The following is a 19,475-nucleotide window of genomic DNA, read 5'->3' as shown; positions in this document are numbered from 1 at the left end:
TGGGTCGGGGGGAATCCACCAATGGAGGGGTCGGTGGAGGAATCCACCAGTGGAGGGGTCGGTGGAGGAATCCACCAGTGGAGGGGTCGGGGGGAATCCACCAATGGAGGGGTCGGTGGAGGAATCCACCAATGGAGGGGTCGGGGGGAATCCACCAATGGAGGGGTCGGTGGAGGAATCCACCAATCGTGGGGTCGGGGGGAATCCACCAATGGAGGGGTCGGGGGGGAATCCACCAATGGAGGGGTCGGTGGAGGAATCCACCAATGGAGGGGTCGGTGGAGGAATCCACCAGTGGAGGGGTCGGTGGAGGAATCCACCAGTGGAGGGGTCGGGGGTATCCACCAATGGAGGGGTCGGTGGAGGAATCCACCAATGGAGGGGTCGGGGGGAATCCACCAATGGAGGGGTCGGTGGAGGAATCCACCAGTGGAGGGGTCGGTGGAGGAATCCACCAGTGGAGGGGTCGGTGGAGGAATCCACCAGTGGAGGGGTCGGTGGAGGAATCCACCAGTGGAGGGGTCGTGGAGGAATCCACCAGTGGAGGGGTCGGTGGAGGAATCCACCAATGGAGGGGTCGGTGGAGGAATCCACCAGTGGAGGGGTCGGTGGAGGAATCCACCAATGGAGGGGTCGGGGGGAATCCACCAATGGAGGGGTCGGTGGAGGAATCCACCAATGGAGGGGTCGGGGGAATCCACCAATGGAGGGGTCGGTGGAGGAATCCACCAATGGAGGGGTCGGGGGGAATCCACCAATGGAGGGGTCGGGGGGAATCCACCAGTGGAGGGGTCGGGGGGAATCCGCCAATGGAGGGGTCGGTGGAGGAATCCACCAATGGAGGGGTCGGTGGAGGAATCCACCAATGGAGGAGTCGGTGGAGGAATCCACCAGTGGAGGGGTCGGTGGAGGAATCCACCAATGGAGGGGTCGGGGGGGAATCCGCCAATGGAGGGGTCGGTGGAGGAATCCACCAATGGAGGGGTCGGTGGAGGAATCCACCAGTGGAGGGGTCGGGGGAATCCGCCAATGGAGGGGTCGGTGGAGGAATCCACCAATCGTGGGGTCCGGGGAATCCACCAATGGAGGGGTCGGGGGGGAATCCACCAGTGGAGGGGGTCGGTGGAGGAATCCACCAATGGAGGGGTCGGTGGAGGAATCCGCCAATGGAGGGGTCGGGGGGAATCCGCCAATGGAGGGTCGGGAGGAATCCACCAGTGGAGGGGTCGGTGGAGGAATCCACCAGTGGAGGGGTCGGTGGAGGAATCCACCAATGGAGGGGTCGGTGGAGGAATCCACCAATGGAGGGGTCGGGGGGGAATCCACCAGTGGAGGGGTCGGTGGAGGAATCCACCAATGGAGGGGTCGGGGGGGAATCCACCAGTGGAGGGGTCGGTGGAGGAATCCGCCAATGGAGGGGTCGGTGGAGGAATCCACCAGTGGAGGGTCGGGGGGAATCCGCCAATGGAGGGGTCGGTGGAGGAATCCACCAGTGGAGGGGTCGGGGGGAATCCACCAATGGAGGGGTCGGGGGGGAATCCACCAGTGGAGGGGTCGGGGGGAATCCGCCAATGGAGGGGTCGGTGGAGGAATCCACCAGTGGAGGGGTCGGGGGGGAATCCACCAATGGAGGGGTCGGTGGAGGAATCCACCAATGGAGGGGTCGGTGGAGGAATCCACCAATGGAGGGGTCGGGGGGAATCCACCAGTGGAGGGGTCGGTGGAGGAATCCACCAGTGGAGGGGTCGGGGGGGAATCCACCAGTGGAGGGGTCGGGGGGAATCCACCAATGGAGGGGTCGGTGGAGGAATCCACCAATGGAGGGGTCGGGGGGAATCCACCAATGGAGGGGTCGGGGGAATCCACCAATCGTGGGGTCCGGGGAATCCACCAATCGCGGGTTCAGGGTAATCCACCAATCGCGGGGTCAGGGTAATCCACCAATCGCGGGGTCAGGGTAATCCACCAATCGCGGGGTCGGGGGGTAATCCACCAATCTCCTTTCAACACGTCATGTAACAGCACTGCGATCTGGGGCACTGGGTCGGACTCCGGCCTCTCACTTGTGGGGCACAGGCTCAATTCCTGAATGATGGGGTGAAGGTCTCCTCTGGCTATGAAATGAATTCGGGCAGTTTCCAGCCAGGCCCCAGTGGGATCGACCTTTCTTCTCCGTTGTCCATCTCAACCCCGTCCAGGTTTGGAGCTGGGATGGCGGCTGCCTCTGCTCTGCTGACGGTTGTTTTTCTCACTATCCCAGGACTCGTTGGCCGAGGTGGACGAGAAGTACAAGAAGGCCATGGTGTCAAACGCACAGCTGGACAATGAAAAGACCAACCTCATGTACCAGGTGGAGACGCTGAGGGAAGGGCTGCTGGAGCTCGAGGAACAGTTAGCAGAGACGCACAGGGGGCACGAGGAAAAGACCAAGGTGAGCAGGCGGGACACGCGTGAGGGACGGACAAACAGCAGCAGGTTGTACCTCCCATAGAGTGACAGGGCCCTGTCATTGGCTCCAATTGACACAGACCCCCCTCCCATCACCGTGTGGGGGAATCACAGACACAGACCCCCCTCCCATCACCGTGTGGGGGGAATCACAGACACAGACCCCCCTCCCATCACTGTGTGGGGGAATCACAGACACAGACCCCCCTCCCATCACCGTGTGGGGGAATCACAGACACAGACCCCCCTCCCATCACTGTGTGGGGGAATCACAGACACAGACCCCCCTCCCATCACCGTGTGGGGGAATCACAGACACAGACCCCCCTCCCATCACCGTGTGGGGGGAATCACAGACACAGACCCCCTCCCATCACTGTGTGGGGGAATCACAGACACAGACCCCCGTCCCATCACCGTGTGGGGGGAATCGCAGACACAGACCCCCCTCCCATCACTGTGTGGGGGAATCAGAGACACAGACCCCCCTCCCATCACCGTGTGGGGGAATCACAGACACAGACCCCCCTCCCATCACCGTGTGGGGGAATCACAGACACAGACCCTCCTCCCATCACCGTGTGGGGATCACAGACACAGACCCCCCTCCCATCACTGTGTGGGGATCACAGACACAGACCCCCCCCCTCCATCACCGTGTGGGGGAATCACAGACACAGACCCCCCCCTCCCATCACCATGTGGGGGAATCACAGACACAGACCCCCGTCCCATCACCGTGTGGGGGGAATCACAGACACAGACCCCCCTCCCATCACCGTGTGGGGGAATCACGGACACAGACCCCCCTCCCATCACCGTGTGGGGGAATCACAGACACAGACCCCCCTCCCATCACTGTGTGGGGGAATCACAGACACAGACCCCCCCCTCCATCACCATGTGGGGGAATCACAGACACAGACCCCCCTCCCATCACCGTGTGGGGAATCACAGACACAGACCCCCCCCGTCCCATCACCGTGTGGGGGGAATCACAGACACAGACCCCCCTCCCATCAACGTGTGGGGGAATCACAGACACAGACCCCCGTCCCATCACCGTGTGGGGGAATCACAGACACAGACCCCCCTCCCATCACCGTGTGGGGGAATCACAGACACAGACCCCCCTCCCATCACCGTGTGGGGGAATCACAGACACAGACCCCCCTCCCATCACCGTGTGGGGGAATCACAGACACAGACCCCCCTCCCATCACTGTGTGGGGAATCACAGACACAGACCCCCCTCCCATCACCGTGTGGGGGAATCACAGACACAGACCCCCCTCCCATCACCGTGTGAGGGAATCACAGACACAGACCCCCCGTCCCATCACCGTGTGGGGGGAATCGCAGACATAGACCCCCGTCCCATCACTGTGTGGGGGAATCACAGACACAGACCCCCCTCCCATCACCGTGTGGGGGAATCACAGACACAGACCCTCCTCCCATCACCGTGTGGGGGGAATCACAGACACAGACCCCCCTCCCATCACCGTGTGGGGGAATCACAGACACAGACCCTCCTCCCATCACCGTGTGGGGGAATCACAGACACAGACCCCCCTCCCATCACCGTGTGGGGGAATCACAGACACAGACCCCCTCCCATCACTGTGTGGGGGAAATCACAGACACAGACCCCCCTCCCATCACTGTGTGGGGGAATCACAGACACAGACCCCCCTCCCATCACTGTGTGGGGGAATCACAGACACAGACCCCCGTCCCATCACCGTGTGGGGGGAATCGCAGACATAGACCCCCGTCCCATCACCGTGTGGGGGAATCACAGACACAGACCCCACTCCCATCACCGTGTGGGGGAATCACAGACACAGACCCCCCTCCCATCACCGTGTGGGGGAATCACAGACACAGACCCCCTCCATCACTGTGTGGGGGAATCACAGACACAGACCCCCCTCCCATCACCGTGTGGGGGAATCACAGACACAGACCCCCGTCCCATCACCGTGTGGGGGGAATCGCAGACATAGACCCCCGTCCCATCACCGTGTGGGGGAATCACAGACAGAGACCCCCCCTCCCATCACCGTGTGGGGGAATCACAGACACAGACCCCCCTCTCCCATCACCGTGTGGGGGAATCACAGACACAGACCCCCCTCCCATCACTGTGTGGGGGAATCACAGACACAGACCCCCGTCCCATCACCGTGTGGGGGAATCACAGACACAGACCCCCCTCCCATCACAGTGTGGGGGAATCACAGACACAGACCCCCCTCCCATCACAGTGTGGGGAATCACAGACACAGACCCCCCTCCCATCACCGTGTGGGGGAATCACAGAAACAGACCCTCCTCCCATCACCGTGTGGGGGAATCACAGACACAGACCCCCCTCCCATCACCGTGTGGGGGAATCACAGAAACAGACCCCCCCTCCCATCACCGTGGGGGGGAATCACAGACACAGACCCCCCTCCCATCACTGTGTGGGGGAATCACAGACACAGACCCCCCTCCCATCACCGTGGGGGGGAATCACAGACACAGACCCCCCTCCCATCACTGTGATGCTGGATGCTTGGAGTGCCCTGACTGGGATGATGGTTGGGTTCGGGCCGTGGACAGAGTCTCTCATTAACTCCGGCACGGTGAATGTGCAGCGTTCGATGTCCACCTGCGTATTGGTGCTGAAATTCTCGACTTTCTCCACTTGCTAGGAATTGGACAGACAGAAACACGCCTACAGTAACCTGCAGCATCAGTTCGAAGCGATGAAGGAGACCCTTAAAGAGAGGGAAGAGATGTTAACGGTAAGTCAACATCATTTGGCAATAGATCGGCTCTTCCCCTGTCGGGCCAATCGATACTCTGAGTCGGCACACCATCTCACGCTCTGACTCACCACGCTCCACCATCTCACGCTCTGACTCACCACGCTCCGCCATCTCACGGTCTGACTCACCACGCTCCACCATCTCACGGTCTGACTCACCACGCTCCACCATCTCAGGGTCTGACTCACCACGCTCCACCATCTCACGGTCTGACTCACCACGCTCCACCATCTCACGGTCTGACTCACCACGCTCCACCATCTCACGGTCTGACTCACCACGCTCCACCATCTCACGGTCTGACTCACCACGCTCACCATCTCACGCTCTGACTCACCACGCTCCACCATCTCACGGTCTGACTCACCACGCTCCACCATCTCACGGTCTGACTCACCACGCTCCACCATCTCACGCTCTGACTCACCACGCTCCACCATCTCACGGTCTGACTCACCACGCTCCACCATCTCACGCTCTGACTCACCACGCTCCACCATCTCAGGTCTGACTCACCACGCTCCACCATCTCACGGTCTGACTCACCACGCTCCACCATCTCACGGTCTGACTCACCACGCTCCACCATCTCACGGTCTGACTCACCACGCTCCACCATCTCACGGTCTGACTCACCACGCTCCACCATCTCACGCTCTGACTCACCACGCTCCACCATCTCACGCTCTGACTCACCACGCTCCACCATCTCACGCTCTGACTCACCACGCTCCACCATCTCACGCTCTGACTCACCACGCTCCACCATCTCACGGTCTGACTCACCACGCTCCACCATCTCACGGTCTGACTCACCACGCTCCACCATCTCATGCTCTGACTCACCACGCTCCACCATCTCACGGTCTGACTCGCCACGCTCCACCATCTCATGCTCTGACTCACCACGCTCCACCATCTCACGGTCTGACTCACCACGCTCCACCATCTCACGGTCTGACTCACCACGCTCCACCATCTCACGCTCTGACTCACCACGCTCCACCATCTCACGGTCTGACTCACCACGCTCCACCATCTCATGGTCTGACTCACCACGCTCCACCATCTCACGCTCTGACTCACCACGCTCCACCATCTCACGGTCTGACTCACCACGCTCCACCATCTCACGGTCTGATTCACCACGCTCCACCATCTCACGGTCTGACTCACCACGCTCCACCATCTCATGATCTGACTCACCACGCTCCACCATCTCACGCTCTGACTCACCACGCTCCACCATCTCACGCTCTGACTCACCACGCTCCACCATCTCACGCTCTGATTCACCACGCTCCACCATCTCACGGTCTGACTCACCACGCTCCACCATCTCACGGTCTGACTCACCACGCTCCACCATCTCACAGTCTGACTCACCACTCTCCACCATCTCACGGTCTGACTCACCACGCTCCACCATCTCACGGTCTGACTCACCACGCTCCACCATCTCACGCTCTGATTCACCACGCTCCACCATCTCACAGTCTGACTCACCACGCTCCACCATCTCAGGGTCTGACTCACCACGCTCCACCATCTCACGGTCTGATTCACCACGCTCCACCATCTCACGGTCTGACTCACCACGCTCCACCATCTCATGATCTGACTCACCACGCTCCACCATCTCACGGTCTGACTCACCACGCTCCACCATCTCACGCTCTGACTCACCACGCTCCACCATCTCACGCTCTGACTCACCACGCTCCAACATCTCACGCTCTGACTCACCACGCTCCACCATCTCACGCTCTGACTCACCACGCTCCACCATCTCACGCTCTGACTCACCACGCTCCACCATCTCAGGGTCTGACTCACCACGCTCCACCATCTCACGGTCTGACTCACCACGCTCCACCATCTCACGCTCTGACTCACCACGCTCCACCATCTCACGGTCTGACTCACCACGCTCCACCATCCCACGCTCTGACTCACCACGCTCCACCATCTCACGGTCTGACTCACCACGCTCCACCATCTCACGGTCTGACTCACCACGCTCCACCATCTCAGGGTCTGACTCACCACGCTCCGCCATCTCACGGTCTGACTCACCACGCTCCACCATCCCACGCTCTGACTCACCACGCTCCACCATCTCACGGTCTGACTCACCACGCTCCACCATCTCAGGGTCTGACTCACCACGCTCCACCATCTCACGGTCTGACTCACCACGCTCCACCATCTCAGGGTCTGACTCACCACGCTCCACCATCTCACGGTCTGACTCACCACGCTCCACCATCCCACGCTCTGACTCACCACGCTCCACCATCTCACGGTCTGACTCACCACGCTCCACCATCTCACGCTCTGACTCACCACGCTCCACCATCTCACGGTCTGACTCACCACGCTCCACCATCTCACGGTCTGATTCACCACGCTCCACCATCTCACGCTCTGACTCACCACGCTCCACCATCTCACGGTCTGACTCACCACGCTCCACCATCTCACGGTCTGACTCACCACGCTCCACCATCTCACGCTCTGACTCACCACGCTCCACCATCTCACAGTCTGACTCACCACGCTCCACCATCTCACGGTCTGACTCACCACGCTCCACCATCTCAGGGTCTGACTCACCACGCTCCACCATCTCACGGTCTGACTCACCACGCTCCACCATCTCACGGTCTGACTCACCACGCTCCACCATCTCACGGTCTGATTCACCACGCTCCACCATCTCACGGTCTGACTCACCACGCTCCACCATCTCACGGTCTGACTCACCACGCTCCACCATCTCACGGTCTGACTCACCACGCTCCACCATCTCACGCTCTGACTCACCACGCTCCACCATCTCACGCTCTGACTCACCACGCTCCACCATCTCACGCTCTGACTCACCACGCTCCACCATCTCACAGTCTGACTCACCACGCTCCACCATCTCACGCTCTGACTCACCTCGCTCCACCATCTCACGCTCTGACTCACCACGCTCCACCATCTCACGGTCTGACTCACCACGCTCCACCATCTCACGCTCTGACTCACCACGCTCCACCATCTCACAGTCTGACTCACCACGCTCCACCATCTCACGCTCTGACTCACCTCGCTCCACCATCTCACGGTCTGACTCACCACGCTCCACCATCTCACGGTCTGACTCACCACGCTCCACCATCTCACGGTCTGACTCACCACGCTCCACCATCTCACGGTCTGACTCACCACGCTCCACCATCTCACGCTCTGACTCACCACGCTCCACCATCTCACGGTCTGACTCACCACGCTCCACCATCTCACGGTCTGACTCACCACGCTCCACCATCTCACGCTCTGACTCACCACGCTCCACCATCTCACGGTCTGACTCACCACGCTCCACCATCTCACGCTCTGACTCACCACGCTCCACCATCTCACGGTCTGACTCACCACGCTCCACCATCTCACGGTCTGACTCACCACGCTCCACCATCTCACGCTCTGATTCACCACGCTCCACCATCTCACAGTCTGACTCACCACGCTCCACCATCTCACGGTCTGACTCACCACGCTCCACCATCTCACGCTCTGACTCACCACGCTCCACCATCTCACGCTCTGACTCACCACGCTCCACCATCTCACGGTCTGACTCACCACGCTCCACCATCTCACGGTCTGACTCACCACGCTCCACCATCTCACGGTCTGACTCACCACGCTCCACCATCTCACGGTCTGACTCACCACGCTCCACCATCTCATGCTCTGACTCACCACGCTCCACCATCTCAGGGTCTGACTCACCACGCTCCACCATCTCACGCTCTGACTCACCACGCTCCACCATCTCAGGGTCTGACTCACCACGCTCCACCATCTCAGTTTCTGACTCACCACGCTCCACCATCTCACGGTCTGACTCACCACGCTCCACCATCTCACGCTCTGACTCACCACGCTCCGCCATCTCACGCTCTGACTCACCACGCTCCACCATCTCACGCTCTGACTCACCACGCTCCGCCATCTCACGCTCTGACTCACCACGCTCCACCATCTCACGGTCTGACTCACCACGCTCCACCATCTCATGCTCTGACTCACCACGCTCCACCATCTCACGGTCTGACTCACCACGCTCCACCATCTCATGCTCTGACTCACCACGCTCCACCATCTCACGCTCTGACTCACCACGCTCCACCATCTCACGGTCTGACTCACCACGCTCCACCATCTCACGGTCTGACTCACCACGCTCCACCATCTCACGGTCTGACTCACCACGCTCCACCATCTCAGGGTCTGATTCACCACGCTCCACCATCTCACGGTCTGACTCACCACGCTCCACCATCTCAGGGTCTGACTCACCACGCTCCACCATCTCACGGTCTGACTCACCACGCTCCACCATCTCACGGTCTGACTCACCACGCTCCACCATCTCACGGTCTGACTCACCACGCTCCACCATCTCACGCTCTGACTCACCACGCTCCACCATCTCACGCTCTGATTCACCACGCTCCACCATCTCACGCTCTGATTCACCACGCTCCACCATCTCACGGTCTGACTCTCCACGCTCCACCATCTCACGCTCTGACTCACCACGCTCCACCATCTCACGGTCTGACTCACCACGCTCCACCATCTCACAGTCTGATTCACCACGCTCCACCATCTCACGCTCTGATTCACCACGCTCCACCATCTCACGGTCTGATTCACCACGCTCCACCATCTCACGCTCTGACTCACCACGCTCCACCATCTCACGGTCTGACTCACCACGCTCCACCATCTCACAGTCTGATTCACCACGCTCCACCATCTCACGCTCTGATTCACCACGCTCCACCATCTCACGGTCTGATTCACCACGCTCCACCATCTCACGCTCTGACTCACCACGCTCCACCATCTCACGCTCTGACTCACCACGCTCCACCATCTGACGCTCTGACTCACCACGCTCCACCATCTGACGCTCTGACTCACCACGCTCCACCATCTCACGCTCTGATTCACCACGCTCCACCATCTCACGGTCTGATTCACCATGCTCCACCATCTCACGCTCTGATTCACCACGCTCCACCATCTCACGCTCTGACTCACCACGCTCCACCATCTCACGCTCTGACTCACCACGCTCCACCATCTCACGCTCTGACTCACCACGCTCCACCATCTCACGGTCTGACTCACCACGCTCCACCATCTCACGCTCTGACTCACCACGCTCCTCACATCCCATGGCTTTCCGTCTCACCGGAGGCCCTGAACCTGGAGATAACCCAAGGTTCAGGTTCCTCTCAGGTCAGTTAAACTGTCTTTTCAATCTAATTATTAATATTTAGTTAGAAAGGTTGTGGACCATTTAGTTATGGTTAGTTGGAAGAGTTGGGAGTCAGTTAGTTAGCAGGATTGTGGGTCGGTTAGTTACGGTTTATTGAGGGGGTATCCAGCAGAGTGGAAGCTTTGTGAAGTACATTCCAGGTGGACAGTCGAGGGTCACACTCAACACACATTTTATCCCATTATTTATTCAGAGTTATTGAAGGGAGGCACGGCCCCTGTTCCCCCCTTCGGCCTGGGGTGAGGCGCTTGGTTGAGGCTGGGTTCGGTTCTGCCTGTTCCTTGCACAACGGACCATTCTTCAGGTGTGAGCGCCAACAGACTATTTGACTGCAGAGCGCATCACAGCCCAGACCCGGCCTGATATAGACTGGCCAGCAGGAGGCACTGGATGCCTGGCCGATATCAGCCTCCGTCTTCCAGGGGTGCCCGGGCCAATTGTAAGTCCCCAACTTGTCTGCCAGCCTGAGGTGAGGTTGGTCAGCACCGAGCAGGGCTGGAACCCAGCACCTCCTGGTCTGTGTAGCACTGTCTCCACTAAATGATGTTCAGAAGGTGCAGTTCTGACAGTATTGCTGCATCAGACAGTGTTTGCGTCAACTATCATTATCTGGGGATGTGTTAACTGACCCGAGGCAGTATTTTAATATAAATGCATGTGAGTAGCTGCTTCTCTGGTCTGCCATTTGTTACGCTGCTCTTTCCCGTCTTCGCCCCGTTCTCTCGTTTCCTTTCACTATCTCTTTCTCTCTCTCTCTCGCTCTCTCCTTTTCCTCCTCCGCCCTCCTCGCCTCGGGACGTTGCCCTCAGGAGATCAAGGAGCTGAAGCAGAAGCAGCAGTCCTTTGCCCGTGAGATCTCCGACCTCCAGGAGACGGTGGAGTGGAAGGACAAGAAAATCGGGGTAGGGGCAGCCTGGGGGTCCTGGCACCGCAGCTCGCTGAGCCGGGAACACTAACGATCGCCGTGTCAGGGAGAGAGCTGGTGGTGATTGAAGGACACGGCGAGAGGGGAGCGGGATTGCTCACACTTTGTCTCAATACAGGGAGAAGGGATTTGGGGGATTTGTTCTGACTTTTCCCCGAGGAGTGAAGTCCTGTTGGATTCCGCAGGAGAGGGTTTTGTCCTCACAGCCTGATCAAAGAAGAGCAAACTTGCATTTATATAGCACCTTTCACGACCTCAGGATGTCCCAAAGCGCTTTACAGCCAATGAAGTACCTTTTTTGAAGTGTAGTCACTGTTGTAATGTGGGAAACGCGGCAGCCAATTTGCGCACAGCAAGATCCCATAAACAGCAATGGGATAATGACGAGACAATCCGTTTCAGTGATATTGTTTGCGGGATAAATATTGGCCAGGACACCGGGGAGAACGCCCTGATCTTTTTTTGAAATCGTGCCCTGGGATCTTTTGCGTCCAGCTGTGAGGGCAGACGGGGCCTCGGTTTAAAGTCATATCTGAAAGACGGCAACCCTGACAGTGAAGCACTCTCTCAGTGCTGCACTGGGAGTGTCAGCCTGGATTATGTGCTCAAGCCTCTGGAGTGGGGCTCGAGCCCACGACTTTCTGACTCAGAGTTGAGAGTGCTAGTCACTGAGCCACGGTATTGGTACGAGAGAGGCACGCTCCAGGTTGCGTCCAGAACCACCATCTTCTTGGGTGCCAAGAGCAGTGGAGAGAGGGAGCACAGCGATCGGGCGTCCTCCCTCCTGGCTGTGGAACAGGCCCCAGTGGGGACCAGCGGCGCTCTGTGAAGGGGCAGGGGCTGGGAGAGGGTGGGTTCCAGCACCAACACTGCTCCTTCGAGCCTCAGCTCCACACAGTGACTCAGCGGGGCTTGTAATGGCCGTCGACCTGCCGCGAGGCGGCGCGGGGATACCCGCTCTGTACAGGGGCCGCTGGGAGCTGTCGCACGTGTGCGAGAGGCACCGGGTCAGCTTTAACACAAGTTACAAAGCGAACTCCCGGATAGAAAGGGGAATGGGAGCAAGTGGGAAAACCGCAAGGCCGAGTTTAAAGGGAGACTGCCGGAAAGAAGCAAAATTGAAAAAAGCATCAAAGAGCTCTAGCCCCTCCTCCTTGGGCGTGTCACCCCCCCCCCCCCCCCCCCCGTGGGGCGTGTCACCCCCCCCCCCCTCCTCCTTGGGCGTGTCACCCCCCCCCCCCCCCCCCCCCCGTGGGGCGTGTCGCCCCCCTCTCTCCCCCGTGGGGCATGTCCCACCTCCCGTGGGGCATGTCACACCCCCCCCTCCTCCTTGGGCATGTCGCCCCCTCTCTCCCCCGTGGGGCATGTCGCCCCCTCTCTCCCCCGTGGGGCGTGTCCCCCCCCTGTGGGGCGTGTCGCCCCCTCTCTCCCCCGTGGGGCGTGTCCCCCCCCTGTGGGGCGTGTCGCCCCCTCCCCCACCCCTCCACTGAGGTGTTGAGGCATGTGTTTGAGACAATAGAGTGTGTGAGAACCATTTATTCCAATCATCATGCAGGGCCGAGTCTGCTGTTGTCGGAGTGTTTCCTTTATTTCACCAACCTTTGAATCTTGCGTGTATCCCTCCTCTTTGTAATCTGTTTCCACAGATTCTGCTCCTCTCTGCCTTTTTTACATGTATTTTTCCTCTCTCTCTCTCTCTCTCGCACGTCTGCCTCCCGTCGCTGACTCTTTAGGCCTTAGAAAGACAGAAGGAATACTTTGATGCCATCAGGATTGATCGGGATGAGCTCAGAGATGAGGTTGTGGTGCTGAAGGAGAGACTGAAGGTACGGACTGGAGACTGGGCACCCTCCCCGACCAGGGGCCTGAGGCACTCGGCCTGCACGGGTGAATGGTGATGCGTTGGGAGTTTGTGTGGGGGGTGAGGGACTGCTCTTCACCCCGGGGGAGGGGAGGAGGGATGCAGGATATTAACGATCGTTTGACGTGCAAGAGTGAGGCAGTCACTGCTCAGTTGGCCAATCAGCCGCCTGGGTGCGTTACTGTTGGCCTCAGTGCCTCTGGGCCAGGTATTGGGGGGTGGGGTAAATCAGCCCGGGCTCTGACCCCCCCAGTCGCTATCCAGTGCTAGGAAGTCTGCAGTGAGCAAAAGCACTGCTGAGGTCGGAGTCAGGCTCGGCTGTGATGCCTCCTGTGGTCGAGCAGCCTAATAGCACTCAGTGCATGAAGAGTGGATCACTCGGGCGAGGTACTGGGGGGAGACCATCACCTGTGGAAACGTGCCCCACCAGAGGGTCAGGGAGGGTGGGGACTGGAGGGATGTGTTGGAAGTGGCTCGGTGACTTAATACCCCGTGTTCATTTGTGTGGGGAAATTTATTCCCACCAGCAATGCTCAGCATAATGAATTACCCAGAGCAATGTGATCTGAGGTGTGTCAGAACAAGGCGGAATGGCAGGTTCATAGAGTGACTGCGCCCGGGGGACCGCCGCCCGCCCGGGGGACCGCCCTTCTCACCCATCGGTCCCAGCCTATTCCCCCAGGGGCTGTCCTTCCTCGGACACATCCCGCACCATGCGTTCAGGCTGCTCTGATTCGGCCAGGTTACATTCTGCACCCATTGACGGATCGTGTCTGGGTTCAGACCCTCCACTTAAATGGGGACAACTGACCATGGGGGTGTAGGGAGGAGCGTCACTGCAGGCATGGTCCTCTCCCCACCCCATGCCACCAAGGGCACTTCTCACTGGACAGTCAACCCTGGCGGAGCTGAGGCGGACTGTCAGGCAACTCCAGTTCCCCCCAGCTGAGGGCAGCTAACTCAGTACAGACTGGGGACTGAGCCTGGGAGCTACTGCCCGAGAGGCTGCAGCGACCACTTGGAGGGGCCCATGACCTGGCCGCTGAACGAGCAGGTGAGCTGAGCAGCCCTCCATTCCCTGCGTGTGGGAGCCTGGCTGGGTTGGGGCCTGTTCCACCCTGTAACCGTGGCTCATTCTCTATCCCAGGCCTACGGGTTGATGACGGACGGAGAAGCTGAGGATATCGGGAAGGAAGGCAGTGCACACACGGAGGCTGCTCAGACTGAGCCTCAGGCTGCAGCCCAGCAACAGAGCTCTGACGATGGACCCCTAGGTGAGTGGAGTTTGCTCAGTGCGTCCCTAATCTCCGCATCAACCCTCTGCTCTCGTTCATCTGAAATGGCCTCTGGACAAAGGAATAAGAAAGGGGTGAGAGGGCGAGGGGCCAGGCCTGGGTCAAGGGGCAAATGGGTGTGAGACCAGATCATCACACTGTCGGGGGTCTCACAAATTCACATCTTAATCCTTTCTGGATCCATAAAACCCACAGGCGAACCTGTGTATTGAGGAACTGATAGTGATGCACCGCAGTGCTGTGTTTTGGGGAACTGATTCAGTGATGCACCTCACCCGTGTGCCCGGGGGATCTGATTCATTGTCACACAGTTTAGTCCTTTTATGGGAGTTTTGGTCTTCGGGGTGCAGAGGGAAGAGGTTCAATGGAAGGCTGCGTCTGGAGACACTGTTTCAGATGGGGTTCCCTCCCCTCGGTGAGCTCCAGACAGTCTGGATTTTGATTAGGATGTCCAGAAATTTCTAAAACGTAAACTGGACACCATAGGTCTGATTTTTAAAATAAATCGTTCCCCATGAGTTTCCGAAGTGGAGCATTCGTCAGTGACTCGAGTTCAATCACAGTGAAGCAATGACAAAGGAAAGGTCAGAATATGAGCCCCATCCCTGCAGTCCCTGCTCCGTCCACCACTCCGTGCCCCGACCCCCCGACTCCGTGTCCCGACCCCCCCCCACTCCCTGCCCCGACCTTCCCACCCCTTGCCCCAACCCCCTCACTCTCTGCTCTGTCCTGCAATGTCATGTTCTATCCTCTACACTCCCAGGGCAGGTACAGCACGGGTTAGATACAGAGTAAAGCTCCCTCTACACTGTCCCATCAAACACTCCCAGGGCAGGTACAGCACGGGTTCGATACAGAGTAAAGCTCCCTCTACACTGTCCCATCAAACACTCCCAGGGCAGGTACAGCACGGGTTAGATACAGAGTAAAGCTCCCTCTACACTGTCCCATCAAACACTCCCAGGGCAGGTACAGCACGGGTTAGATACAGAGTAAAGCTCACTCTGCACTGTCCCATCAAACACTCCCAGGGCAGGTACAGCACGGTTTAGATACAGAGTAAAGCTCCCTCTACACTGTCCCGTCAAACACTCCCAGGGCAGGTACAGCACGGGTTAGATACAGAGTGAAGCTCCCTCTACACTGTCCCATCAAACACTCCCAGGGCAGGTACAGCACGGGTTAGATACAGAGTAAAGCTCCCTCTACACTGTCCCATCAAACACTCCCAGGACAGGTACAGCACGGGTTAGATACAGAGTAAAGCTCCCTCTACACTGTCCCATCAAACACTCCCAGGGCAGGTACAGCACGGGTTAGATACAGAGTAAAGCTCCCTCTACACTGTCCCATCAAACACTCCCAGGACAGGTACAGCACGGGTTAGATACAGAGTAAAGCTCCCTCTACACTGTCCCATCAAACACTCCCAGGGCAGGTACAGCACGGGTTAGATACAGAGTAAAGCTCCCTCTACACTGTCCCATCAAACACTCCCAGGGCAGGTACAGCACAGGTTAGATACAGAGTAAAGCTCCCTCTATACTGTCCCATCAAACACTCCCAGGGCAGGTACAGCACGGGTTAGATACAGAGTAAAGCTCCCTCTATACTGTCCCATCAAACACTCCCAGGGCAGGTACAGCACGGGTTAGATACAGAGTAAAGCTCCCTCTACACTGTCCCGTCAAACACTCCCAGGGCAGGTACAGCACGGGTTAGATACAGAGTGAAGCTCCCTCTACACTGTCCCGTCAAACACTCCCAGGGCAGGTACAGCACGGGTTAGATACAGAGTAAAGCTCCCTCTGCACTGTCCCATCAAACACTCCCAGGGCAGGTACAGCACGGGTTAGATACAGAGTAAAGCTCCCTCTACACTGTCCCGTCAAACACTCCCAGGGCAGGTACAGCACGGGTTAGATACAGAGTGAAGCTCCCTCTACACTGTCCCATCAAACACTCCCAGGACAGGTACAGCACGGGTTAGATACAGAGTAAAGCTCCCTCTACACTGTCCCATCAAACACTCCCAGGGCAGGTACAGCACGGGTTAGATACAGAGTAAAGCTCCCTCTACACTGTCCCATCAAACACTCCCAGGGCAGGTACAGCACGGGTTAGATACAGAATAAAGCTCACTCTACACTGTCCCATCAAACACTCCCAGGGCAGGTACAGCACGGGTTCGATACAGAGTAAAGCTCCCTCTACACTGTCCCATCAAACACTCCCAGGGCAGGTACAGCACGGGTTCGATACAGAGTAAAGCTCCCTCTACACTGTCCCATCAAACACTCCCAGGGCAGGTACAGCACGGGTTAGATACAGAGTAAAGCTCCCTCTGCACTGTCCCATCAAACACTCCCAGGGCAGGTACAGCACGGGTTAGATACAGAGTAAAGCTCCCTCTACACTGTCCCGTCAAACACTCCCAGGGCAGGTACAGCACGGGTTAGATACAGAGTGAAGCTCCCTCTACACTGTCCCATCAAACACTCCCAGGGCAGGTACAGCACGGGTTAGATACAGAGTAAAGCTCCCTCTACACTGTCCCATCAAACACTCCCAGGACAGGTACAGCACGGGTTAGATACAGAGTAAAGCTCCCTCTGCACTGTCCCATCAAACACTCCCAGGGCAGGTACAGCACGGGTTCGATACAGAGTAAAGCTCCCTCTACACAGTCCCATCAAACACTCCCAGGGCAGGTACAGCACGGGTTAGATACAGAGTAAAGCTCCCTCTACACTGTCCCATCAAACACTCCCAGGGCAGGTACAGCACGGGTTAGATACAGAGTAAAGCTCCCTCTACACTGTCCCATCAAACACTTCCAGGGCAGGTACAGCACGGGTTAGATACAGAGTAAAGCTCCCTCTACACTGTCCCATCAAACACTCCCAGGGCAGATACAGCACGGGTTCGATACAGAGTAAAGCTCCCTCTACACTGTCCCATCAAACACTCCCAGGGCAGGTACAGCACGGGTTAGATACAGAGTAAAGCTCCCTCTACACTGTCCCATCAAACACTCCCAGGGCAGGTACAGCACGGGTTCGATACAGAGTAAAGCTCCCTCTACACTGTCCCATCAAACACTCCCAGGGCAGGTACAGCACGGGTTCGATACAGAGTAAAGCTCCCTCTACACTGTCCCATCAAACACTCCCAGGGCAGGTACAGCACGGGTTCGATACAGAGTAAAGCTCCCTCTACACTGTCCCATCAAACACTCCCAGGGCAGGTACAGCACGGGTTCGATACAGAGTAAAGCTCACTCTACACTGTCCCATCAAACACTCCCAGGGCAGGTACAGCACGGGTTAGATACAGAGTAAAGCTCCCTCTACACTGTCCCATCAAACACTCCCAGGGCAGGTACAGCACGGGTTCGATACAGAGTAAAGCTCCCTTTACACTGTCCCAGTCTTTGAAGAGTGCCCCCTCCTGCACCCCTGTGACATTTCACTCCCTCCGATGCCCTGTGACCTCTCTGAAGTTGTTAATAAATGCCATTACAGTGCCAGTATGTGCTGAAGGCTCATTCCGACCGACAGTCAGACACGAGAGACTTTTCTGTTCAGCACTCGGGTCTGAATTTGGACCTGGATCGTAGCGGCGAAAGTGCACCTCCCCCCACCCCCCCTGCCCCAGTCCTCCCGGGACCCTGCTGAACACACAAAGTCACATTTTGTTCAACATTTCACTGTACCGTTAAACTTCAATAATAGGAACAGAGTCTGTGAGGGCAATCAGGTAATGAATAGTGTCGACGAGGCATTTTTCAGGTTGGGGGGGAGGGTGTGTCGCAGATGGGGAGGGAGAGCTGCAGCCGGGGCCCTGGTGAAGAAGCAGGTGAAGGAGAGCGGACAGTGGGATGGGCACTGCCCCGTTACCCGTGGGCCGTGGGTCACACCGCCGAGGCTGGCCAGTAGCTTGTAGCCGCCATGTTGCCAGCTCTGGTGCTGGGACGCACTGTGTGTATAAAGCCAGGTCCACATCTGGCCGCTTCTGCCCTGCCCGACAACTGTTTGCCCGCAAGAGGGCAGCAGACGAGGTGGTGTGGGTAGGATTCTGCTTTTAATACCAACTCTCCCATTTCATTATGGGCATGGGGAAGATCCTTTTATAGTGAATTGTGTCCCAGAGGGGAGAGGAGAGGAGGGGAGGGGAGAGAAGAGGAAGGGAGAGGAGAGGAGGGGAGGGGAGAGAAGAGGAGGGGAGAGGAGAGGAGGGGAGAGGAGAGGAGGGGAGGGGAGAGAAGAGGAGGGGAGGGGAGAGAAGAGGAAGGGAGGGGAGAGAAGAGGAAGGGAGGGGAGAGAAGAGGAAGGGAGGGGAGAGGAGGGGAGGGGAGAGAAGAGGAAGGGAGGGGAGAGGAGGGGAGGGGAGGGGAGAGAAGAGGAAGGGAGGGGAGAGAAGAGGAGGGGAGGGGAGAGGAGGGGAGGGGAGAGGAGGGGAGGGGAGAGAAGAGGAGGGGAGGGGAGAGGAGGGGAGGGGAGGGTGACTGTCACTCGACGTGAATCAATCCATCGTTCTACGTGCAGCAACATCACCACCTATTGCCCCCTGAGCGCTACTGCAACAGCCCAAGGTTCCCCTTTTTGCAGAAGAGAAATCAAAGCAGGTCAAAGGGTAAGTGCCCTTTAAAGTGAATTACTGGCTCTCCACCACCCCCGTTCCCTCCGCCCCCTCCCTGAAGTGACTGTAGTTTGGTAAATTATGGCCTGCTCATGATGGGAGATAATTGAGCAGGTTTTAGGTCAAACAAGATGAGGAG

General features: G+C 58.1%; 1 protein-coding gene across 1 annotated transcript in view; it reads left to right on the top strand.

Moving 5' to 3' along the window:
- LOC137324067 (dentin sialophosphoprotein-like) overlaps positions 1-19,475 on the top strand; it is a 71,192-nt gene that overhangs the window by 46,516 nt on the left and 5,201 nt on the right. The window contains exons 7-11 of the mRNA XM_067988235.1: positions 2,261-2,431; positions 5,151-5,243; positions 11,424-11,516; positions 13,273-13,365; positions 14,548-14,674. Coding sequence (XP_067844336.1) covers positions 2,261-2,431; positions 5,151-5,243; positions 11,424-11,516; positions 13,273-13,365; positions 14,548-14,674 — 577 coding nt within the window. The remainder of the gene's footprint in view (positions 1-2,260; positions 2,432-5,150; positions 5,244-11,423; positions 11,517-13,272; positions 13,366-14,547; positions 14,675-19,475) is intronic.

The sequence above is a fragment of the Heptranchias perlo genome, chromosome 7, assembly GCF_035084215.1.
Source record: "Heptranchias perlo isolate sHepPer1 chromosome 7, sHepPer1.hap1, whole genome shotgun sequence".
Lineage (NCBI taxonomy): Eukaryota > Metazoa > Chordata > Chondrichthyes > Hexanchiformes > Hexanchidae > Heptranchias > Heptranchias perlo.
This window is presented reverse-complemented; position numbering and strand designations above follow the sequence as displayed.